Source organism: Porites lutea, chromosome 4, assembly GCF_958299795.1.
Source record: "Porites lutea chromosome 4, jaPorLute2.1, whole genome shotgun sequence".
Taxonomy (NCBI): domain Eukaryota; kingdom Metazoa; phylum Cnidaria; class Anthozoa; order Scleractinia; family Poritidae; genus Porites; species Porites lutea.
The window spans coordinates 3,424,247-3,448,875 of record NC_133204.1 but is presented as its reverse complement, the minus strand read 5'-3'; the positions used below and the strand labels follow the sequence as shown (position 1 = coordinate 3,448,875).

Sequence of the window (24,629 nt, the reverse complement as noted above, 5' to 3'; positions counted from 1 at the left end):
CCAACAGCTGAGTCTAGCCAGAAAATGACAAACAGACGCCACGCACGCGCCAGAGCAGAACATTTCTTGGGTTCACCTCGCAAGGGAATGGATGTTCCTCCAAGGACTGTCTGTCATAACAGACGGGAAAACCAGCAAAAAATTGCGATTTTTTTCGTGTGGTGTAAGAGAAGCAAATGACAAGCTTATAAAAAAGTGATACCAGAAAAGTGTCAGTTCGTGCAGTCTTTCGTGCGCGAGTGCTTTTAGCGCATTGTACATGTTTGACGCGCGTAAAAGGAAAATGACAATAATTACAGGTATTTGTTTTCTAACTGTCTAGAGATTAAACAGTGGAACCGTAACTGAGTTCTTGGGAAAGCCGAGGTTGACGTTTTTATGAATGTCTGTCTGCCGACATTGCAAAAGGTCCTCCTGCATTTTCAGCCGTCGGCTTTCTGTTCCTGTGGATACACTTGTAGCTATGGTCAGTAAGATGGTCTGCAGAAATGCGAGACTGAAAAGCTCTGTTAAACTTAAAAGTGAAAATCGAAAGGGAAACAACTTTTCACCACAAACAAAAGAAACGCTTATAGTACGCGATTTGAATAACTTTCTTGGCAATTTTGGTCAAGTCGTTTTAAAACATTATAGCGGCATTTTCACTTTTCCATTTAGTATTAGCTTCAGCAATACAAACTCCTCTTTCGAACAGCGGGTTTAAGTAAGTTGTAACTACCCTTGTCTTGAAGAGAAATACCACTTAGGAAGCCCTTACAGTGAGTGGAGAGAAACGGTTTGCTAATCATTGCCGTCGTCGCTGCATTCTCTCTGCCCGGCCCATCTTCCAATTATTCTATTTTTCGGCAGAAAACGTAAACATGCTTTCTTCGCAGCTGGCCAAAATTATGTCTCGGTTCGTTTTCGACATAACAAAGAACTTCAGTGATCTCAGCAGCGCACGCGGCAAAGCCCAATCCGATTGAATATACGTGGTTTCCTTAACATGAAAGATAAAAACACAGACAGACCCCCTTAAACTTTGTTTACTATGATTGTCCTTGGTTTACTCGTTCCTCGTAATCTCCTGATGAGAAAGATAATGGACATACAGTATTTAATCTTCAATGATATTTTCGTGAGGCTGTCGTTGGGATTTATTCTGGTGGCTTGCTCAACTGTTACACTTGCGATACTACTGCAGACATATTTTAATGACACCATTTTCACCCAAACTTTCTTGTCGATTTTCCTGCGCATTCAAAGTTTATACACGAGCATGCGCGCGCAGTAGTTAGCCAAAGCACTGGTTGAAAAGGCGAGATTATTACAGTCTTGTGTGGTCTTTTATGCCCCAACCTCAAATTTTCAAAACAACAGCAGCCTTTTTGGATGAGAGAGGTACCCCTGTGCTATGATTCGAGCCAAATGTTAACTAGCTGAATTTCGGCACGTATTCGTGAACACCGATGTTTTGAATGACAGCTTTTGCGTTGCAGGTGATAATTATAAACTAATGCATAATATAACCGAACAGACAAAGTTGATATAAGGGGGGAGTAATTTCAATGTCTCAGAAGTTTGAATGGTATACAGTGCAATTAAAACGTAGCGATAAATGAATTATTTTTACGGTATTATTTCAGACTGCGGAAAACTTCAACAGTGTTTGATCCAGGTAGAATTTGCTTGAACTCAAGCTCCAAAGAGCCTGTGAATACAGCCTTCTCTCCGCTCCTCGTCAACAGAGTCTTTCTCGGTTGAGGAGAAACGGATGTATTCGCATGCTAAGTGTGCCCAAAAAAACGTCTTTTGTTAGTCGTCCATGGTTTGATCCCGGCCATCGAGAAGCGGTATTAAGGTTTATGGGTTTAATGTGCTCAACAAAGATTACGATGTGATAAAATTTATGCCATTATCTTCCACAGTTTACCCTGCCTCTAAAACTGGAAAGGAATATCCTCTAAATGTAAAACTTTTTCCCTTGAAGTAGCCTGCGTAGCATGGCGGTTTTCGTTGGGTGCGCTAAGTAATAAACGTAGGAGGGCATAGAAACCGCGGGGAGATTGTGGCTCGTGCGCCCGGCTCGACAAAACCTCCATGCTACGCAGGCTACCCTTGAAGTACAAGTTTCGTCACCTGACTTGTCACGTGATTTAGAAAATTTCGTTCACGTTGTGTCCGCGATTAAGTGGCGTCGTATTAAACTATCCTTTTATGGCCGGAAAGAAGTAAAAATGAATTTAGGTTGAAAAATGACCTCTGTCTTTCAATATTACTTTTAGAAAATAAATAGCCTTAATTATTATCGTCAAGGGCTGGAAACTTTCAGTCTCCATAGACAAAGACGGAGCTTGTTTATTTAACCGATGAACATTTCGTCCGTTTGGTCAAATACTTGAAATTTTTAGTAAAAACTGATTTTCCCAAGTTTCAATTCATCTACGTCAATTCCGTTACTAAAGTTGAAAATAACAGCGTGTGTTTCTTAAACATCAAACCTTTTCCCGAAACTTCGTGCAAGCATAGAAAACGTTTCTCAGCCGTGCATCAATCTCGTTTAGCTGATTCGTAAATGGTGACCTTCATCTTCAGAGCGAGTATATACCTAAGGTTTCTCATTGTTTGTTTTTTGCCATTTGACCTCTAGTGTTTCTACAAAATTCCACTTGTAAAATTCCATCCTTTGTAGAGACAAAAAAGGAACTTTTTTCAGTCTCATTCCGCCACAGCTCGTCCACACTAAAGGTTTACATTCGTTTCTAATTTCCCTCTTAAAATTCCCGACGCATATTAGGTAATTTAAAAACGGATGTCACGTCTGGATCTCACCCCGGGGCAAAGCGTATCAGTGTATGGATAGCCTTACAAAGGCCTCGTTTTAAAATGGAGACCTGCGGACTTCATCACCAGCCAGTGTCTAAGAGGTTGGAGTCACTTTCTGTGCAGGAATGCAGGCCACTAGTAACTATTTAAAATAACGGATTCTAAATTGAGGGAAAAGATGGCTTGGACGCCTAAGAGAACGTACAATAAACTCTACCCATTATGAACCAATCGTCTATACTTCTACTAATCACTATCTAAATTCCGTTGATTTTGGAATGAACATTCTCCAGTTATTTGAACCCAGTACAGACAGGCTATATGTTATTGACATGCAAACTTCTCAGACGAGACTAGAATATCCTACACAATTGAGACAAACTGTAATTTGTAGTCATTCTTTCAACAGGAGGAATTATCAGGAGTTATCTTTCACTGATCGGCGAACCTGAAACTGATTGAGATATTTTTTGTTCTTTTTGCTGAGAGGAAGCGCCAATAATTGTGAGGTCCGGATTACAATACTTTACAGTTCACTTTCCAGTCCTATTAATAGCGGATTGTATGCCTTAGAAACCCCGCCCAAAATTGTCAAAATTCCACAAATTGGATCTCAAATTGGCCTGCTCTCAATCTTCATAGCTCACTTGGCAGAGCACTGTAGCGCTAACGCAGAGGCCATGGGTTCGACTCCCGTTGAAGGCCCGAAATTTTTCTGGCAGGGTCAAGAATTTGCTTAAATTGCAATTACCAGTTTGACGATCATATCTTCATTTAAATTATTTCGGCAGCTCACATATAGTATATTGTCGCCAATTCTCTTTTCTTAACTCAGTCTTCACTACGACCTAGTTTTTGAAATAATGATATCAGGCCATGAACACCTGGTTGAACTGAATGACTGCTACAGACTAAACCCGGAGACGTTTGAAAACACTGTTTAATTAGGAGGGCTCGTTACTCGGTAAACGATCGACCCTTAGAGCCACTGGCCTCTTGGCCACGTAAACTACATTTGCATTGTGTTGGATAAAGTGCGGAGTGTGGAAGACTGCGACTAAGCTCTCTAATTGGAAATAAAAAAAGAAAGAAAAGGAAAATTCGATAGAGGAGACGGGTTGGACAAGAGCCGCTGATAAGACGAGGGTTAAATGGAGAGGTTTACTGCGACCAGGAGTTGGAAGCAGAAAACACGGGGTGCTCTGTAAGCTCCATGCATGCCACACCCAGGAATATACTTAGACAAGTCTCTGACGAAGAGCAGCACAATGTTTGAGCTTCAAATGTAAAAACTGAGCTATTTCTCGCACGTTCTTCGGTCTCAGTATTTTCAAAGGGCTTTTCCATTCTCTACACTCCAGTATAGATCCCAGAAATGACTTTAAAATGCTCCAACTTTGCGGTGAAACAATAACAATGGACAACTGTTATCACCTGTAGCCAACTCTGCTTTCGTCTGTTCATCGCCATACAGAAATCGTTCTTTTCGGTTCATTTTATAACCCATCTTATTTTTTCTTTCGTCTGCGGTTTTTTGAAAACTAATCTAATGGTTCTTAATAACCAGACCACTTATAGGCTAAATACCTGATCTCCTGCGATAGTGTGACCTGTAAAACTAATCTCTCAACCGCATAGAAGAATTAATAACCGATAGATCAAAATAAACACTAGATCCGTTGTTTTTGGTTATTGTCACAATATGTACAGTTACTTATCTTGCTTGACAAATTTTGAGACATTCAGAAAGAATCAAAGCGGCCAGTCTTGTTCTCAGCAGGTTTGTTGTTGCAGTATCTCCAGTAAACAGAATTCCCTCAAAAAGAAGAAATTAAAAAAGTAATTTGGGGAAATGGCAGGGAAAAAAAAAAAGAGAAATCCAATGACTCCAAACTGTATTTGAGGAAAAGGAAACGCCTGCTGTCGGTTATGATTGCCTGTTAACTGCTCACAATTCCGCGGCTGAAGTTCATACCTGCATGTCGAGTTTTCGCAGTTGTACGCGCGTGCTAAATAATCTACCACTTAACATTGAATGAGAAGTTTATTGTTCGATTCTACTGAAATTCTTTTCGCATAGCCAGGATTTGCCCAGAGGTACGTGCGCACAACTTTTCCAAATCCACTATAACCGATAAGTTCTCCCACATCGATCCCCTTCCTATCCCCTGTTGCATTTGCTTTTCTTATTAGTGCAGTGAGATTATAAATGAATGAATGAATGGAAAAGCAACTTCGTAAATTTTTCTCAAGAAATCGAATGAAAAAACGTGAGCAAACAAGGTATCCAGGGGCATGTTACTCCCGAAAGATTTGAAATTAAGATCGTCTGAACGAGCTAAAAATGCGTGAAAAACTGGTTTATCCTTTTATAAATACTGTTGCACACGTTGTTATTTCATTGACTATAGTTTCAGTAAATCAGTTAAAAATTCTCCAGGAGCCCAAAGAGCTCCAGTTCTCTGTCTTATTTCCTGTTTGTTTAGTTTCGTTTCATTTTACTATAACCTTCGACATTTTTCAGCTCCGATAGCCACGACCCGAAGTTTTTCTAATTAAAACCTTAAGCCAGGCCAGGACACTTAGCTGTATAACGGTAATCTTGTGTGATTATAGAATGGCACAATGACATGATTGTTTTGGGATAGCACGGCTGATGAATTGACGATAGGATAGTGGATTTATCCGTCAGGAAGATTGTCCTATATCCACTAGATAAAATCGGTCAACAGGAAATTAGAGCCCTGGCAAAAACCGGCTTTAAGAAACCACAATTGGTTTTGTTAGCATTGAGTTATTTAAAGGATAGCGATTTATCCAGCCTTATCTATAGGATAAATGATCGCTACTGATGCAGCGACGTCCTAAGAGATTAACAAGATGATCGTCTTGCCATTCCAATCCAGTTGGACAAACGTTAAACTAAGGCTGTAGTCGCCGCTCTCCTATGTTCGTTCTCACTGCGACACTATAATATCAAAAATTCCCATGACCCCTTTCGCAGCGGCTACTGCCGACATTAGCAGGAGACGCGCTATGTCCACAAAAGTCCGCTTAAGTTTGTAAACGAGTATAAGCTTACATTTGTTTAAGACGGAGAGAGTCTAAGAAAATGACATAAGAACGTCAGCGACCGCCGACTCTGAGTGTCCGACTGCAACCACGACGGAAAAATTAAGAAGGCAGAGAAATATACAAAAAAAAAGTCCATGAACGTGTTGAGTCGGTGAAGGCGGCATACGATCGAATCCACAACTTTTTGAATCTGAGTGAAAATTTTTTAATCCGCTATGATTCCGGAATCGGGTAGATCAAATCCAGTTCTTTGACGTAAATATTCAAGATGGTGTCGAGCGTAAAGTTACTTCTTGATCGACTTCAGCTTCAAGTCTTATAACGTATGTGCAGTTCGACAAGCTATGATTACTGTACACTTCAATTATAAATGCTAAACGGCTGCTCGACATTCTTGAGGCTTCTTTCCACGCACGACGGAAGTTAAATGAGCGAACTTGTGTTAGTAAGGGGACAGTTTTGTCAGCGAAACATTAACTGATAAAGAATAGTGAGAAAATTTCTCATGAGGCGAACATCACTTTATACTAAATTAGCTGACGAACTGAGAGTGAATCCGGATACGTGTGGACGGGTAAATTCGATTTGAAGACGCTACGTGTGGGCGTGGAAATTTTTGAATCCGCAAAGAAAAATTTGCGGATTCAAAAATATCCAGATACTAGTGGACGGATCGTAAGAAGACTACTGCTTTTTTGATTGCTCGCTAGTCTCTAATTTGTGTTACAGAGATAACATTGCTCATAGTTGATTATGCTAGCCCTGTCTCACTATATGCGTAAACAGAAACCTCCGTTTTCCTGTTAATTGGCTATTTTGACGTTCTCGTTGCCGTCAACGTCGTTACCTAGCTCGTAAACTTCCCAAAGACGCAACGAAAGCTCAACGTCCATTCTAGCGTTTTCGACCGTCCAAAACGCGTATCTGGCGATACGTGTTTGTGCCTTGGCTATTGTTGGACGTGTGTCCTACACTTTGGTCTAATCCCGAAAATGTAAAGCTTTTTTTTAAACATATCACGCTTAAGTAGTTGCTGTGACTATGCATTTTGCAAACCATTAATTTGTTCCCGTCCCCACTACAACGCCCTGGGGGGCAGGTACTCCCCATGGCCTATATGTGGAGGTTCCGCCCGAAAGGGGTACCTTTTTTTAGTTTTCAGGCTTCAGGTATATGAAAGGGAAGGGAATTCGCTTGTTGAATTATATGTAAGAGTAGTGAAATCTGTCATTTTCTCCGTAAAAAGGCTCAAAAGGGCTAACATATAAGTTTATGCCTTAACTGAAGTTTAGAAAACGTTCTGGTTTTGTGATTGATTCTTATTTAAAAGACAGTTTATCTACCTAGACAGCAGTTAAAGGGGATGCAGAGTTCTAAACTACGTATGTGAAAGGGGTACCATTTGTCAAAGAAAGTATTAGAAAGGGGTACTTTTTTTGTGAAAATGGTACATTAAAAAGGTAAGAGGTTGGAGCTAGGGGTGGAACCTTCCCGTTTCAAACTTTATTGCTTACCCCCGGGCTACAACGATGAAATTCTGTTTAAAAACGTGTCTCTACTTTGGAGAGAATTTTTGAAACCTCCATTTCTGATCGCTTTAGCATGGACGTAAGGCCAGAAAAAGAACATTAGTATGCAAATGTTCTCATTTCTACAGCCACGCGCATTCATGGCCTTGACATTCTCCATCGCTGGCACAAAACGCAAACTGCACGCATCCTTGCGTGTAAAGTGTATAATAATTAAAAAATCCGCTGACAACTTTAACGTATATTTATTCATGGAGTAAAATATTTTGTTACACGCATTCAATGTTAAATAACTAACACTGATATTTGTACTTTCAGTATTTGTATATTAAATGTGCAAAATTTATTCTTAAACCCTTTACAGTATATAAAAGACCCAACAGCCCGTGCTGAGTCGCAAATTAGAAACATTTTTATCGATTGGCAATATATTTAATTCTTGTTTAACCTACATTTGACCCCTTCACTCCGCACCATATTCAGTGTTTTTACCACTAATGTATGGAGCAATTAAATAACAGGAATTTTTACTTGCGGACTCCAAATTTAAACTCTAAAAATTCCAGTTATTTACGTGAAAAATCCCGCTTAGAATTATCCGAGGCTCCTCGGCTGACTATTGCAACAAGTCACGGCTGACTATTGCAACATTCAAGGTCTGGAGAAAAAAGGAAATGATAAACAGCTGAAAAGGGTCCCGGCGTGATTATTAGACAATCTCTCCTTTTCAGTGTCTGAAGAAATGTATGAACAGGTTGGAGAAGATTCATGCTGATCATGGTTGAGGTTTGAAGGGGCTGTTTCACGATTGTCCGGTTCAGTTTTCTTCGTCTAGGAAGGGAGGGGAAGAAAGGATTTAAAGAGAAAAAAAAGGTGTCCCAACTAGGATTGTATAAAGCAAATCAAATTTAGTCTTTGTTGACTTCCAAGTATAATTCGAGTTGTTCTTATAAGGAGAAACGTATTAGGTCGGTTATTTAAATTAAGGCTAAATTAGGCAGCGGTTAGAGGAATCGTAGGGCTTCCAGATCTCTTCTTAAGAATATAAATGTTTGTCCAGTCTACCCTTAATGCTTCCATGAAATTGTTTATGATAAACGGTGTTTTAGATAAGCGTTGGGCAAACTGAAAATGGATTAGAACCCGCGATTTGTTGAACACTGGCTAAACTCCAAATAAATAACTGGCCCATTAATTTTCCCACACTAGCAAGTGTTTACCAAGCTAAATAAACAGAGCGGCTTTAAGTAATCAAACGAGCGGCTAATACATTGACGAAATCAATCTTATCCCGTCAGTTCTGTGTAAACCGTTTAAAATCTTAACGTTAATCTGGCGGTAGATGCACTTCCCTGTCTCGTTTCGTAATTAACTTGCCGTGAAGTGCAACAACGCTTTTTTGCGGTTGATTACTAAGCGAGTAAATTCTTCCCGTTGCGTCCATCTATCTCTGGTGGTCGGCAACTCTCGGAAAACCAAAAGCGAAGTAGTTATTCCTAACAGTCTCAAAACAGTCAAGTGGACCAATCAGAACTTGAGTAAACTGCACGTGACCGTCGAGAAACCCGGGAAACGATTGCAATGGTTTTGTTTCCGATTCAGTGGCTAAAAAGCGGAACGTCAAGTTTTTTTTAGCCAATCACAAAGCATTACGACGCTTCGAGACTACTTTGTAAACCGAGTGCTTGTTGCAAAATCATCAGAAACCAATGAAAACTTAAATTATGTTAGCTGAACTTATTAGTCCTAGACGCCATAGCGATAGACCCCAAAAGCGTCCGTATAACAGAAGCAGGAACTGTATTTGCTTGCGAGCAAACTCTCTCGCCTTAGGAGAACTGAAAAAGGCATCTTGGGTAAAAAGAACTGTGCGCAATATTAAAACATGCTTCAGTATTATATAGGTCTGTCATTAGAGCAGCTAGAGAATTTTTTTCCTAGCAACATTCAAGGTGGATGTTATTCCTTTGGAGCCCTCCGCGCAGTGAGAATCGTTACACAAACTGAATTAGCTATGGTGCCCTCGCTCTGCCGCCCACGACTAAGAAAAAAAGAACCAAAAAAAATTAAAGCACCTCGAAAATTCTCCCCTCCCTCCCCCCTTCCCCGCCCCCCGACACATGAACCAATTTTTTTAATCGCCCGTTCCTTAGTAACAGCTCTAAGAATTGTAGAGCCATGCCATGGGGCTGTTGTTTCGAGCAACCTCAAAACAAGTCAGATTTACATTGCGACTGCCAAGACTGGATACCCAAAATACTTCCCGAATCTCACTTAGTTAGTTCCATTTTTACATTTTGCTCTTCAGCAGCAATACTTTGCATGTTAGAGCGGTTTTCATTTGAGTGTCGAAAAGTAATTGGTTTTGCACTTTCTACACGATGCGATTGGCTTAAAAGATTCGCGCCACCTTTTCATCCAATCAGAAGTAAAACCAAAGCCAATTGTGACGCGCTCGCATGCATTTTCCCGCGCTTTGCGTCAGCCACATGTAATTACTTCGAGTTTTGATTGGTTCAATGTATTGTCTGTGTCCTATGTGATTGGCCAGAGTAATTACTTTGGTTTTGGTTTTACGACACTCAAACGAAAACCACTCTAATTGGTCCCCCATGTCTATACAAAAAAAAGGAAATTTTCTTTCGCGAAAAAGCGATAAAATTTTGTTGTTCATTGCATGTTTTTTTTAGTTCTCTGAGCTGTTTGCCATCAACATTCCAGGATATTTCCAGGCTTTTCTTTAGTCGCATTGTCATCAGCTCAAATCTTTTAAATATGCAACAGTCATAAAAATGTGTGGCTTGTATTATCTAAGACAGTCCAGATAAATTCTTTTTCCTTCAGAGCTTTCATGGCTAAAAGGCTTCACCTCAAACCTACATAACGCGTGTCCTGCCATCGCCCCGGTTTATTGTTGTTACTAAGCGTAAACCTGACAAGTCCCATTTGTGGATACCATTCATTATTAGTGATAGCATTGGATGGTAGCTTTCTAGGATCCAGGTTCCTCTGTGTCAGGGCGAAAGAGCTGAATGTGATCTGGGTTCCAGTACAGTGTGGATGATTTGTAAACCAAAGACCAAACATACGGAATGAAAAACTCTTCAGGCTGTTCCTCTTCCACGTATTTGAATTTTAATTCAGGAAATTTCTACGAAGATAAAAAGGACAAAACACATGTAGACTTGTATCTTAAATTTCACATGACAGTTAATTATCAATTCCCGCATTGAGAAAAATGCAGGGATTCGACAAGCAATACGACTTGGCTATTCTTGCTGTGAGATATGCCTGTTCACAGGCGACATCTCAAAGCAAAAAATAAAATAAAAAGTAAAAATAAATTTGTACAAGAGCGCCTTGATAAATTGTAAAGTGACCTGTTTTTTTAGAGCGCCTTGATAAATTATAAAGTGACCTGTTTTTAAGAGACAAGTGATTTAATACGTAACGATAGAATCGAAAACATTACGCAAAAATTAAACTACGCGATCGACAGGTGAGTTTGTCTTAGTTAACCAGATCTTTTTATTTTAAATAATCCAGTTGCCACTCCTTACTAAGTGGCACTGCTAAAAACAGCGTGTTGCTGCAGATGGCACACGTGGTACAATGATAACGTCAGCACCACGCCTTGTTTTGAACGAGATATACAGAAATCCCCAAAGCAGGAGAGTTGAGTGAAAAGATTCATTACCAACTATTAACGATCTTCTTGCAAGAATTGCCCGAATTATCTCTTTGTATGTATGACCTCTTCGTGAGTACAAAGCGAAGGACATTGTAGCGTATGTACCGGTCGTTAACCTTGGACCAGTTTCGGCCAATCCTCTTACACGGGCAAAAACAACTTTGCTTGTTTTCTTTTGTTTTTCTTTTAAACAGTTTTTCCGCGATGGGCGGTCCCAATCTGTTTCTTTGAAAACGCTCAAATTGAGTGACTAGACGGCAAATCTTTTTCCTAAAGTCGGGAAAAGTACCCGTTTCAACCAGCGAAATTTGTCGGTCACGAAAATGTGACCAACAAAATTCTACCACGCAGAGAAAAAAGCGCCATTGGTAAGCAGCCCCACACAACAAACAAATTTTCTTTTTGCGTAGGACAGAAGAGTTAAAAAAAAAAATGGTTTTCATGTACCGCAGGTACGTCTTCAAAGATCATGGATCTTAATTCAAATGGTCTCAAATCACAAAAAAAAAATTCAGAAACTATTTTCGATCACGTTTCCCACGGAACCCGTTTGCTGCCCTCGTATAGTTTTTATCTGTGAGCTAACGACAAAAAAAGAAACGTCTCGATATAGTGGTTTTTGTTACTCGCTATTTTGCAAAAAGAAATATCTACTTGTGAGTACGCCTTGAAAGAGGGTAGTGTCACCTATTTTTGGCCACTCTTTGAAAGTCTAGAGGATAATTTTCATCAATTAAGGCGAATGACAATATTGGCCAACTTTTATTTTAATAAAAAGGCTATAACAGCGCAGGGAAAGCATCCGTGAATGTTTTCGGTCGTGCGCGGCGTAGGCCATCTGCGGAAAGAGGTCTTGTTTCGTAGATGAAAACTGCTACTACGAAAATCTCCAGGGCACTGGGCTTAAGTTTCCCCTTCCTTTGAACTGATTTTTTCACATTAGAAAGGACCCGCGGACACTTTAGTAAGTGCGTCGAGAGAAACATCGTCGGCGGGGATACCTAGTCTAAACTGAAAACATCGCCGGCAATAAACTATTATCTACGCACAGGTTTAAGGTATCTCTTTCTCGCTAAAATTTAAAATTATTTAATTCTCTGTGGGATCCAGTTCAAAACATTCGTAAATAAATTGAAGTACTCAGGGCCTTAAGAATGAAAATAAAAGTAAGCTGCTCTTGATAGAAGCGTGTGCGTGATGTTAGGCAAGGAAGTTTACCTTTAATCTGTCTCTTGGCCACTGAAGCGTTCCCTGTTTAATAACGTCTAAAACTACACCCACAGACAAAGTCTGATCAGGATGCTGCTCCAGACGAGCGCTGAAAAATGCCAACACCTATAACGACAGAAAACATGCTTAATAATAACAGATTAAGAGATTCATTCACGTATAAAACTGTTTTGCATCCGCTATTCTGTCGTAAGAACTTAGCCGGTCTTTTGAGCAGCCAAGAAAATTACACGCGCATCTCCTATCCTTGAAACGTTTCCATCTTTGCTATCATCTTTGCAAGGGTAGAAGTTAGTTCTTGCCCTGGCGTGGTTTGCCAATGTGCAGTAAACCCAATTTCGCCATTAGATTAGTTTTGCATTGCTACAGAAACACAGAGTCTGCCAAAAAAAGAGCGATACTGAACTTAATGCGAGCGCGTTGGCGCAGGTTTTCCTGCTCTTTACACCGACTAAACAGGCTGTGAGTTCCGTTTTGCTTATTGTATTGTTTGATCTGTGCGTTTTTCCGCGCTTCATTCGGGCTCCATCTATTTGCTTTGACAACAGAGAACAGATTATTCTCTCTTGGATTTGAGATGTGCTTAATTTATCGCCTAGGTACCTCTTTGGTAATTGACCAAAGTATAAGCACTTTGGTCTTTGCTATTCAAGTGAGAATAGTCTGAAATAATGACCTTACTCGCAACCAGTAAAATGCAAGTCAGTAAATCGGCCAAAACTTGCCCTGGCAAAATTTTCCAAAAGTTGGCAGAGATGAGAAATTCGCATTAACAGGATAACAAAGTAGAGTTCAGTAATCTACAGTGAACTAATGGTTACCCGCGGGAGAACGCGCGAGTCCTCATCCCACGCGATTACGTCTCCCTTCGCGTGGCTCTCGCGCGAGACTTCTCGCGAAATCCCTGAAAAGGAGAACTGGTAGGGCAAGCCGTAGTACTCGAGCTGTTTATTTGTTCGGCAATGAAATTCATTCACTTTTCTCTTCACTTAACGGGCAGTTTATAAATAAGTCTGGATAAAGAAAATGGGCATCACACCTCCCCCAAAACGTTCGAGCTACGCCCTTCCCAAAAGCGGGTTTAGGGAATTGTTAAACTGAATTGGTATCGAAAGATTCAGATTTTATCGTCTTTGGACTCACCGTATCGATATTTTGTATTATGTCGTGGAACGTCGGATGCGTTCTAAACTGAGCGAACAGTTCTCTTCTGTGTAATAGCGTGTAAACCAGGTTGGGATTGTGATGGAGAGTATTTGTGACGCACGAGTTGATTATCTCCAGTACCATTCGGATCACTTCTTCCAGAATCGCCAAATCTGACAGCTGAAAGTGACACAGTTCAAAGAGTTAATACTTTGATTCTTTTCCATCCAGTTCCCCTCCAACACCAAGAGAGGTGAAGCTAAAGATCAACTGCTGACTTACATGATCACTATGCTGCGCTCCTTCCCCATTTTCTTGAGAGTTTTTTTCATCTTGTTTTATGTACTCCATCACTTTAGCGTGCTTCTTTGAAAGTAGCGCGTACAAACTGAAAAATATACACCAGAATTTGAATGCAACTTCAACTTAACTCCAAGTAATAATAGAAACATGTTAGCTTACCTTACTATCCTCTGTGTGACATACGGATGAAGAGCATGGAATTGCGACGACATGTTAGCTAAGGTGGCCAGGCAGTTGGTGTGTAGGTATTTGTCCTAAGGAAATAGAAATGTTATTAAGTGAAAAACTGGAAAACAGCTGTAATTAGCTAGTAATTATCTACCTTTCGGTGCTGCAAGAATCTTCTCCACTGAATCACATAGATTTAGGTAAGGCAGGTTTCAAAACCACAATGAAGTCCACTCAAGGACTTAAATTTACTTCAGTTTACCGAACTGTGTTGAATCTCGAGCGGTAATGTTATGCCAGGTGTATTGTATCAGCACTCCTTTTCCCAAATTGATGCTATGCTTGACCTGAACCTTAAAGAAATCACCACCATTCCAATCACTAGACTCCGACGCGAAACGACTAGAAGCGAAATGACGTTGTAGCGAAACTACCAATGATGCCACCGTACAAATGAATATGCTTATCTAAAGTGGAAACCAGCACTCACCCTCATTTTAGTCATATTGTATTGGATTGTTCTCAGTACAACCAACACCAACAGTCCTCCCAGAGTGATATTTGTTATGGCTCGCTCGGTGTACCATGGAACTGAGGCAATCGTCTGAAAAATAAAGAATTTACAATGCTAAAGCTAATACTGAGTACAAAACACTTTAAAAACGAGATGGGAACTGGAGCCGGATGCGTCCCGCAATTGTTTCTGTGGTGGTTACTGGGGACTCACCGGTCAGCTATTGGACATTTTTTTCTCAGTCCCAAGCAACAGTTCCAGAAGTCTTTGCGAAAGTTAACTCGGCCCAGTTACCTTCTCGTTTCTAAAGCGGCGAATAACCGCTGCTCGAAACGCCGTGAGCCTCACACGCTTTCTCTCCCCCGTTTACCTCTCGGTTTACACGCTACATCCGGACCGTTTGTTTGGCACGAATGACGCTTCGCCAACGACAAAATACGAATGTTTTATAGACTTTCTCAAAGTCTGTTTCCGGTTTCTGCTGGTTGCGTCGCTCACTTACGCTCGCTGAAAGCGTCTCTTGCGCCTTCGGCGCTCACGCAATCGACTTGTAGCAAGTCTAGCTGTCGAGTCGTTTATCGGATTTATAAGTGAATAGCTAAAAAGCCTGAAAAACTGGAAATACTCTTTACAAGTTTCCAGGCTAGATCTGTTTACCAAATTAATTATAACTTAGTCGAACAACAGAAGTAATTTTTTGGGGTAGATCTCGCCCGGGGGAATCCGTATCCCAGGATCCGGGAAATTTTTGTTCGTGGAATCTGGAATCCCGGACGGTGGAACCCGGAATACATCTCAAGAAATCCGGAATCCCAGCAACGATTAAATTCGGAATCCAAGCTCTACTGACAGAGAATATGGAATCCAGTACATGAAACCCTGAATTCACGGCGTGGAATCCAGAATCTGAGACTGTCTTGGATTCCCCTCACTTGGGGCGATAGATAAGTAAGGTGAATATAGCATTTGATTCATACCAGTTCATGGACAGACTTGTTGAAGTTCTCATCCTGGCTCAAGATTAGTAGAATAATCAGCGACATATAAATATGGTGAGCATTGTGATTATCTGGGTTGTAAAGAAGCTTCAAAATCGGCATCACCTGTGGGAAGACAGAGAGCGCATGAAAGAATGACAAACTACAATACAAGTCACGACTATATCAAGCGTTATACGCGTGTTTAATGTACCTCATGTACTACAAGCCTACTTGAAGCCAAAAGTTAGCTTGCAAGGGCATCCGGTCACTTCGCACCATGGTAAGATCGTTCCACGCGTAATCGTTCCCCGTAATAGTCAGATCGTTCCACAATATAGTCGGAACGTTTCCCAAGTCTTTAAGCTACGAGTAAAACAAGAGCGTCACTCGTACCGTAAACCCTTGTACGCCTGCAAGATGTCGGATTCATTCCCTTGACCCTCGCCACAAAGAAGCAGCTATTATTATTCTTAACATATCAAACACCATGAGGATTTTTCAAATCACACAAACAGGTTTGTCAGTCGAGAGGGTCCGGTTAGAGAAACAAAAAAAAAAAAAACACTCACCAAATTATCAATATCTGTTCTTGAAAGGATAAAAGTTGCCACATTGGGATTCCGATGCAGTAATAAGTACAGTAAAAGCGTTGTTTGATCTTTGTGTAAGTCTCTGCAATCACACAAAGGAGACAATTTCTGTTTTAAAAGTAACAACAATCCATTCAGTGCACAAAAAGCACCCTGCCTTGAAGGCATGCATGTACAAGATGAAAAGACTAGAATGGTATGAAGTTGTAATACATAGTACAATACACTGTATTATTGGGTACTCTAACACAGAAGCTGTGGCTTGGGCCTCTTCTCATCAATGATATAACTCTTTCGCCCTGTGCAAGGAAATCCACGACAGCCTTGGATTCTGGATTCCAGGTACCGGATGCCTGTCTTTGTCATTGAAACTGGATTCCAATCGTTAGTGAGATTCCGGATTCCTTGAGCTGTATTCTAGATTCCACAAGCAAAAATTTCCCAGATTCCGTAATCAGGATTCCCTTTAATACATGGGGCAAACTCTTAGGTACTATTTTTCCATATCACATACTTAGATTACTTTATTATCATTATTATACTGACCTACAGACCGCAGTGAAGAGCATTCCAGTGTTCAGTGTAAACGATGGAGTACCTTCCTGATCTTCTTCACTATCTTCAGCTGCTGCACTTTCTACCACAAAAACAAGTAAAATAAAAAGACCTTATGGTCTAAAAAAGATCTCAGCATCAAACGGTCTTGTACAGTACAGCACAAAAGTGAGGGGCTCTATACATGAAGAGAGGAATATCCTAGCACCGGGAAGATCCTAGAAGGTGCATCATCCTAGCGCCATATTTTTTCTTTATTCAGTTCACGTGCAAAAAGTTGTACTTGTCCCTAAAGCTAGAATCTTCCTAGCTGAGAGGCAGGAAGACCCTACCAGGATCTTCCTAGCAAAAGCAGTTTATATGGTGGTACTAGGGACAAACCAGACAGGCGGTGGGTTGTTCAGTACTTGGGTAATCACGGCAATAAAGGCCGACCATTGAGTACGTCATGTAGGTCAGTAAAATTACGCTTAAATAGATGAAAAGAGGAGCCATACCTTTTACTTTCCTATTTTTGAAGGCAAACAGTGCATGTCTGTAGGGGTTCTGTTTTTTCTTGCCCTGTGTACAATGATTAACCAGTACAAGAAGTAAAAGAAGGCTTTGGTTTGCCAGTAAGGACGAATCATCTTCATCAGAACTTTGAGAACCAAACCAAGACCAAACACCAGCTAAAAGTGATTAAAAAAAATCATCACTGGACCACATACATGTATAAAAGTACGAGCATGCAGCAGTCCAAATTGTACATGTTTACATATGTTGTGGTTCAATTTTATCCTTGGTTTAATTTTTATTTCCCTTTGTTTTTAGGCATGGTAATATAAGATAATGAGTTTGAAACAAAGGGAAATAAAAATTAAACCAAGGATAAAATTGAACCACAACATATACGGGTCAAATTTAGTTTCTAGCCTGTTCACAGACCCCCTATTTTCTCTTCAAAGTCCGTCCCGGGAAATTTGCCTTTTGTCTTTTCATAAATATGCGAAAGAATCAGTTCTCTGGGGTACCATCAAGGGGTCTGAAATGGGAAAACAAAACATCCAAACTAAAAAGGCCTACATGTATTATAAAATTTTTTATGTGTCGACTAAGATAATGAAGCCAGGTTGTGTTCTTAAAAATCTCCAGTTTATTTTTAATCCTCAAGGAGGTAGGCAGGCTTGACTTTGCAGAGTACAACTAAAATTAATGAGTACATACATACACACGTACATGTACCTTGAAAAGTTAAATTTACGCTACACTATAAAAAATACTTACAGAACCACCCTCCATTAGTTACTCTTATGAGTTGCTGTGGAGTTTTCTCTTTTATGATAAAATTCTTTAGCAGAACTTTCACAAGATCATCTGCATTTGAATGACTGAAAACACATTTCAGAATGTTCAGTATTCTGTCAAAGTAAATAATAGGCTGGAGACTGAAAGGTTTTGGTTGACCATGTCATGGTAAAAACAGCAACTGAACAGCAGAACATTATCAATAATGCCAAATCCATGGCACCATCTGACATGAATGTTTGTCCCACTTTTACCTTAATAAAATTATTCTACTACAGTCTGCAGGGCTTTCATTGAGATTCGAAATTTCTGTAGAGCTCAAAATAATGGCTGGTCAACAGACAAGATGACCATTTGTCAGGGCAAACTTTTGGGTTGCTGGTTATTTGGACCGGACACTCAAATAAGAAACCAGAAAAAAACTTTTTACACCATTACATTTCAAGGAGGCAAGAATCTTTTTTAACGTTATGTTTTTGTTTGTTAGGCTGATCATGTTATTTCATGTTATTTTTAACATTTTGTCCGGTCAGAAGAGACGTGATGGGCTAAAATTTCTGACCGGCAATAGACCCAAATATAAATATTTGGTTCTACTGTGTGGCACAAAATTTTTGCGGGAATTCATTTTTGCGGATTGGCGATTTTCTTTGTTTTGCGGGAACAATTTTTTGGTGATTAGGACAGATTGATTTTTCATGCCGGGAATTAACTTTTGCTATTTTCAGAAAGTCCCTGACAAATCACTGATAATATTTTCGGTTTTGTTAAGTACATGCAATGGAAATATATATTTTAAAACAACAGCATGGTGTGCGTACCCTTGTAAAACCAGTAAAACCAATTACTTTTTTTAGCCATTCGATTACAACCACAAAAAGACACAATTTTCTAAATACTGTATTTTTGTGTAGTGAATTTAAGTTAGAGAACACCATTTTAGTCTAGAGTTAATTTTTCCGGGAAAAGTGTTTGCGCTAACTTTTTTTTTGTGGATCCGTGAAAAAATCGCCAAAAAAAAAGAACCCGCAAAATTCCCCACCACATGGTATTTTGCTTTCCAAGGAAGTAGCTGTGGGGTCATGCTCATATTAGTCTGAGGAGATTCCCGGGCATATGATAACAACCCTATCACTGACACCAATAGGCTTAGAAAAAAAATAAGGTTTGTATGTTGACTTTAGAACACTGTTCAACTCTGGTCTGAAAATAAATTAAGTTTCAACTTTATGTATAATTAACTGAAATACCAGCTAACCGATTTTTTGAAAACCAACATAACAAAATTTGCAGTGATTTGAGTGAAAAGGTGTCAAAAGGCAGGTTTCTTAAGCCCAAGAAGCTCCAAAATCATAGTAAGGAAGGAAAAGGAAATGAGAAAACGGAACAGCGAGGAGAAGGAAAGGAGGAGAAGAGGAAAAAGCAATGGTTGCACTCTTAGTTTTTATAATGGCTACTTTTGAAAAAAACTGTTGGACGCAAAAGGTCCACTCGGTGGTAACGTTCTCAAAAATCTGGCTAGACATACACATACATGAAAGCTTTGAATTAAGCACACATACTTTCTTACCATTTTCCTTTCATAACAACTTGAAAGAAGATACTGCTTTCAGATGCATTGGGGTCAAACATTTGAACTGACAACATAACTAATAAAGTGTTGATTGCTTCAACATGAATAGGATATGTAACTTCACTGTGGAAAAAATATATAGCACCATCAGAACTCTTCAACTGAAAATTCACCATCCAAAACTGACATTTCAACATCAATTTTTCACGCTTTTTTTTTATTGTACTTAAAATAAAGTAACCATGCTGACAGGCCAGTTTTATTCATAAAATGATTTTCCATGGAAATTCCTGATTTGGTCTCAAACCATAGAAATTTAGATTCTATGCAAAGCAATAAAAAAATAATTTATTCACAAATCGACCATTAAATTGGGCATAAAATTTTACATTGTAATTGTTAATAATAAATTGATAAGTTCATTTATACCTGATGGGTACATTAATAATGACATCTACAAGGCCACAAATAAGATCCTCAATAACACCACAATCTGAAAGAAAGTTGAAAGGTCATCGTCTGCTGCAATGTACAATATGTACATACAAGAGCAATAAACTATTACATGTAAATGTTTCAAACAACAAAATTAATATTTTTTTATTATTATTTACCTTGTTTAAAGGGCTAGACCAACATGTATAATGCAGTGACACATTGAAAAGCCAATAATTCTAGCACAAGAGGAAAACAATACTATGCTTGTATTTCTAATTGGAGAATGGAGCAAGTTATAAACTGTTTGAACTTGGTTGGTGGCAGTACTATGTACTCAAAGTAAAACACCACTAACTCAAACTTTCAAGAGAAAAAAAAAATTATGTCACCTACACAATAATATGTAGTTATTTACACAGTTTAAAGTAGGGTCGAGGTGGTTGATTTTGTGACCTGATAATGTTCGTCGACATGTACAGGTGATTCTCTTGACCTTTGCTACTTACTATATAATAGGCAAAAGGTACAGTCATGTAAAGTAACGATCACAAGATAATCAGGAGATCTCAGGGACCACTTATATCCCTGGAACACATTCAGTAAAATTACTATAGTCCTCGTTCCGTACATTTACTCAACATGTGCAGTAATTTTACTCTCCACGTTTTCAGTAAAATTACACAATCGTATGATTGTCTTTCTCGAGGAGTTATAAGGTGTGAGCAACTTCAATTCCACTCACAATTTGCCAGCTCAATCTTCGGACATTCAAGAAATCAACCCACCTCCACCCCATTTCTCCTCCAATGTGTAATTAAGTTTTTGGTCTACATTAAGTTTTGCCTTTTATCGTGGCCCTCACCTTTGCTAGAGCTTAAATAAATTACTTTTAGTTTCTTATTTCTTGGATTTCTTAGTTATGTAAATAAAAGCGGCCATCTGGAATGGCCAGAATTTTAATCCCAACCGTTTGTTGCTATTTTATAATTATGCACTCGAGCAAACTAAGCTTGGCTATTGACATTAAGTGCACTCGCAGTTGGTATTATTTTACCATATTCGTGAAAGGGGACATAAATGAGTTTAATTGCTCACAAATAAAAAAATTTAATAGGTCGACTTGACAGCAGTTTGGGTTGACCAGTCAGTTAGAAGGAAATTAGAGGAAGCAAACAAAGTTCTACATTTCTTCTCAGGCAGGGTAGAAATTAAACTTTTGACCATTGCACTTAACTATTAATGACATAGTTTGAAAACACATTGAAACTAAAGACTTGCAATGTTTAAAAGTTCTGTAAAGAACTAACTTTGTGCATTTTTTACACCCGAATTGGCCTAGCTAGTCAATCAAATCTTTTTTTTAACACTTTCCTTTCTGACTCTGCTGGTATCACTTTGTGTGTATACAACAATACAACAATATTCTTCTAGTGAACTGTTTGACTAACAGTAAATAAACATTAAACTGTGACAAAAGATGGATTGAAACGCACCAGTGACATAGAGTCTTCAGAGCAAATAACATCATGGCTTAAGTGACAGATGACCATTAACATCATGACTTTATTGACTAATCAGGTCAATAATAAGAGTTTAAGACCATCAACTGACGTGATAAAGCTCACTGACCCTGAAGTTGACCACCACACAGGTTTTTGAAACATCAGTCACTGTCAACAACAGTCCTATTCAGGACTATGTTCACCCGGACAATCATGCTCCACCTACTTATAAACATTTTTCTTTTCAATCTTAGTAAAAGTAATTACAAATTGCCACTCTATGACTGAGACTCCAGTCAATAAATATTCTGCCACTATTCACGTTGATTCCAAGGAGTTATTATTGTTATCTACTCTCACCTGTACAATGTAGTACTTGCTCTGTAAAACCAGACACTTCATCTCCTTGTGACTTCACAACAGAGCCACCCAGTTGTCTAATCACTTCTTCATTGGGCAAAAACTCAATAAAATACTTAGAAAAACTTCGGACAAGAAGGATGGCATTGTATGTTTCCCACGTAAAGTCCTCTCTGAAATAGGTATCAACAACGACAAAAAAGAAAAAATAAGCTAATTAAGTCGTACTAATTATCATAGATTTTGATGAACCATTGAGTGACGAATAAAGAGCTTTGAAAGGACAACAACGACAATTTATAAATTATGGATGGTTTAACTTACTCTTCGCACTTTGCACTGTCTTTCAGTTCAGGGATTCTTTTCAAAAACATCTTTATTAGGGTAACAAAGTTGCCTGTTTTCAAGTTGTTGCCAACTGAAAAACAATTATTTCATGGTTACAATAATAGTGAATAGTGAATAATATCTTGTAAATTTGTTCCAAAAATTGAGTGAAACTACTCCACAGTAGTCAGGAAGCAGAAATGATGCCATACATGTACCACACTTCCTTCTTCCCCCTAAAAAATCTCTCTGTTGTCTACTGGTCCCATACACATGTGGATCCACTTAAAAATCTTGTAAAACATTTTAAACAGAAATCCAGAACTTTGCCTATTATTCAAAGAAGACGTGCAGTTAAAGACGCAACTTATGCAGTTGCCTGAATTTTTTCAGGCTTTTTTTTTGCAAGGTAAATATGACTGTTGTGTCTTCTTTGTATTCATTTCTTCCTTTCATGGTTACAATAATTTATACGAAACTCATATATTCATCAATTCATCTTCACCTTCCTCAGGTATATTACCAACCAATTTAATGTCCTAGCTCCCAGTTGGTAACTTGCTAGCTCAATTTTAGAGTACTGCACCAATATTATTGAGGGCAGGGTTTGAAGCCTTAATTTTTTCATGCTTCCTTTGCTTACACGCAAGTCTCATCTTTAACTACAATGATCCTCTTGGCAATTACTTATTAAGTTGGCAGGGAATTTCACAGGCAAGAAGCAGTGAATTTTAGGGCCTGTAAGCCATACAGAAAATCTTATAGTATACGTAAAGCCGCCTTATACATGTAATTCAGTTGTCTATAAATCTTTTTTTTTACCTAGTCTCTGGCAGATTGGTTCTGTAGCTTCTTCTAATAATCGTGCATCAGCACTAGTGGAAGAAAGCAAGAAAATTCAATGTAACAACCTGCGACTTTACCCTTTCAGTTTCTTTAGGTATTATTCACACATGCTTTAATAAAGGTTGTAAATTTTAATCCAATAATTAACCCAAATTATTAAATTATTTACCAAAATACCTAAAGGTGGTCAAAGAAAATTAAAACTCTATATTAAGTACAAAAATTTTTTTTTCCTTTGAGGTACACGTAAAAGTGATGGGAAAAATGAGGTTCTGTGACTTATAGTATGGAATGTAAACAAAGAGTTTGGAGAGTGGCATGTTTAGGATTATAATGAGGTCTTACATTATTTTTTGACATGGTTTTACAGACATTTAATTTTAACCTGCGGTATTGGGGTTTTCCAAGACCGAGTGGTACATTGTTTTCATTCTTGTGGTAAATTCGGATGTAATGATAAAAACTGCATTTTTTTGACATTATTTTTGCTATGCATCATTTTATGTTTGTTTATAACCTTCCTTTATGGCTTCCCCCCCCACCCCCCACCGCCACAAAAGAAAGACCTTTGATGCACATTAAAACTCATCACTGAGTGACTTATCTCTCCAATAGGCCTGAGTAGTTTAAAGAAGCGTGAAATAACATGAGCCGTACTAAAATGGACCAATCATAGGGGGCATGCACTCCTACACTATGAAAATGTTATTACGTTCCCATTTTCAAAAGAATTCTATGCACTGCTCATTTTATTAGGTCTGAAGTGAATTTGTTTATGCAGAAAGCATCAGAAGAAACTGAAATACCTCCAAACACACCTCACTTGTAAACATAATAACACTGTTGTTACCTCCGTCCGACAATTACATTTTGTTAACCTTAATACTATATAGCTTAACCCTTTAATATAAAATTTAACCTTGATCGATAGCCCTAAATAATTTTTTTAAAGAAATTAAGCACTAACTAACTGTATAAAACTTAAGTTTAAAGCAGTGTATGCGGTAGATTACATGTTTACTTTAAGAGTCGCGTGAAGTTACAGGTAAGCTTATGTTCTTATGTTCAGTTGATAAAGTTTACCAATTACGACAGCTTAACTTTTGCGTATGATATCAACTAAACAAATAAACTAGGACATAAAATGACTCAGAGTTCACTCAAATTAGAAGTCAAAGATACCTGTATAAAACTAATTCCCAAGTATACTTATTTTATGCACAAATTACATCGCGCTATTAATAACCTTCTAACCTGTTGTACGGTGCTTGAAATGAAAATGCAAGAATATCCTCCCAAAACTCATCGTTTTCCGCGACTGCCGTCTCCCCAGTAAGCTTTAGGAGGACGGGATTATGTTGTAGGTCGCTGATAGACGAGGGTTTAGCCCCCATTTTTAGCCAAAATTGGAGCTAATAACCGATCGCACAAAGCTGCATTTTTAGTTCTTCTTCTTCTGAGAAGTGCCACGAATTGTTCTTCCGAGGTAATCCGCTGACATTGGCTCAAAGAGATAACACAGAAACACCAGCCTCCGATTTGCTTGGTACAATTTGTTAACATTTCTTTGACAAAAAAGTTCTTTGGGGACTAAAAGTTAAAGGAAAAAAAGAGACGAAGCTTTTATGAGGCCTGTACAAATTAAAAGAAATACTCTTCGCAACGCTTGAACTCGCTACTTGCGTGACAGGAACTACAGAAGGCTGGTAT

The 24,629-nt window shown here is 38.9% G+C and overlaps 1 protein-coding gene across 1 annotated transcript; it reads right to left on the bottom strand.

Moving 5' to 3' along the window:
* Positions 1–10,063: 10,063 nt before the first annotated feature.
* Positions 10,064–24,387, bottom strand: LOC140935292 (dymeclin-like). The gene is made up of 17 exons (XM_073384840.1): positions 24,174–24,387; positions 22,896–22,948; positions 22,071–22,164; positions 21,747–21,919; positions 19,876–19,939; positions 19,444–19,569; positions 17,853–17,956; positions 17,084–17,257; positions 16,578–16,668; positions 16,011–16,113; positions 15,439–15,564; positions 14,438–14,551; positions 13,939–14,033; positions 13,759–13,864; positions 13,474–13,656; positions 12,319–12,435; positions 10,064–10,560 (listed from the first exon to the last, which is right to left on the bottom strand). The coding sequence occupies exons 1-17, from the start codon at positions 24,311–24,313 to the stop codon at positions 10,402–10,404; spliced, it is 2,022 nt and encodes a 673-aa protein (XP_073240941.1). The 5' UTR covers positions 24,314–24,387; the 3' UTR covers positions 10,064–10,401.
* Positions 24,388–24,629: the final 242 nt, after the last annotated feature.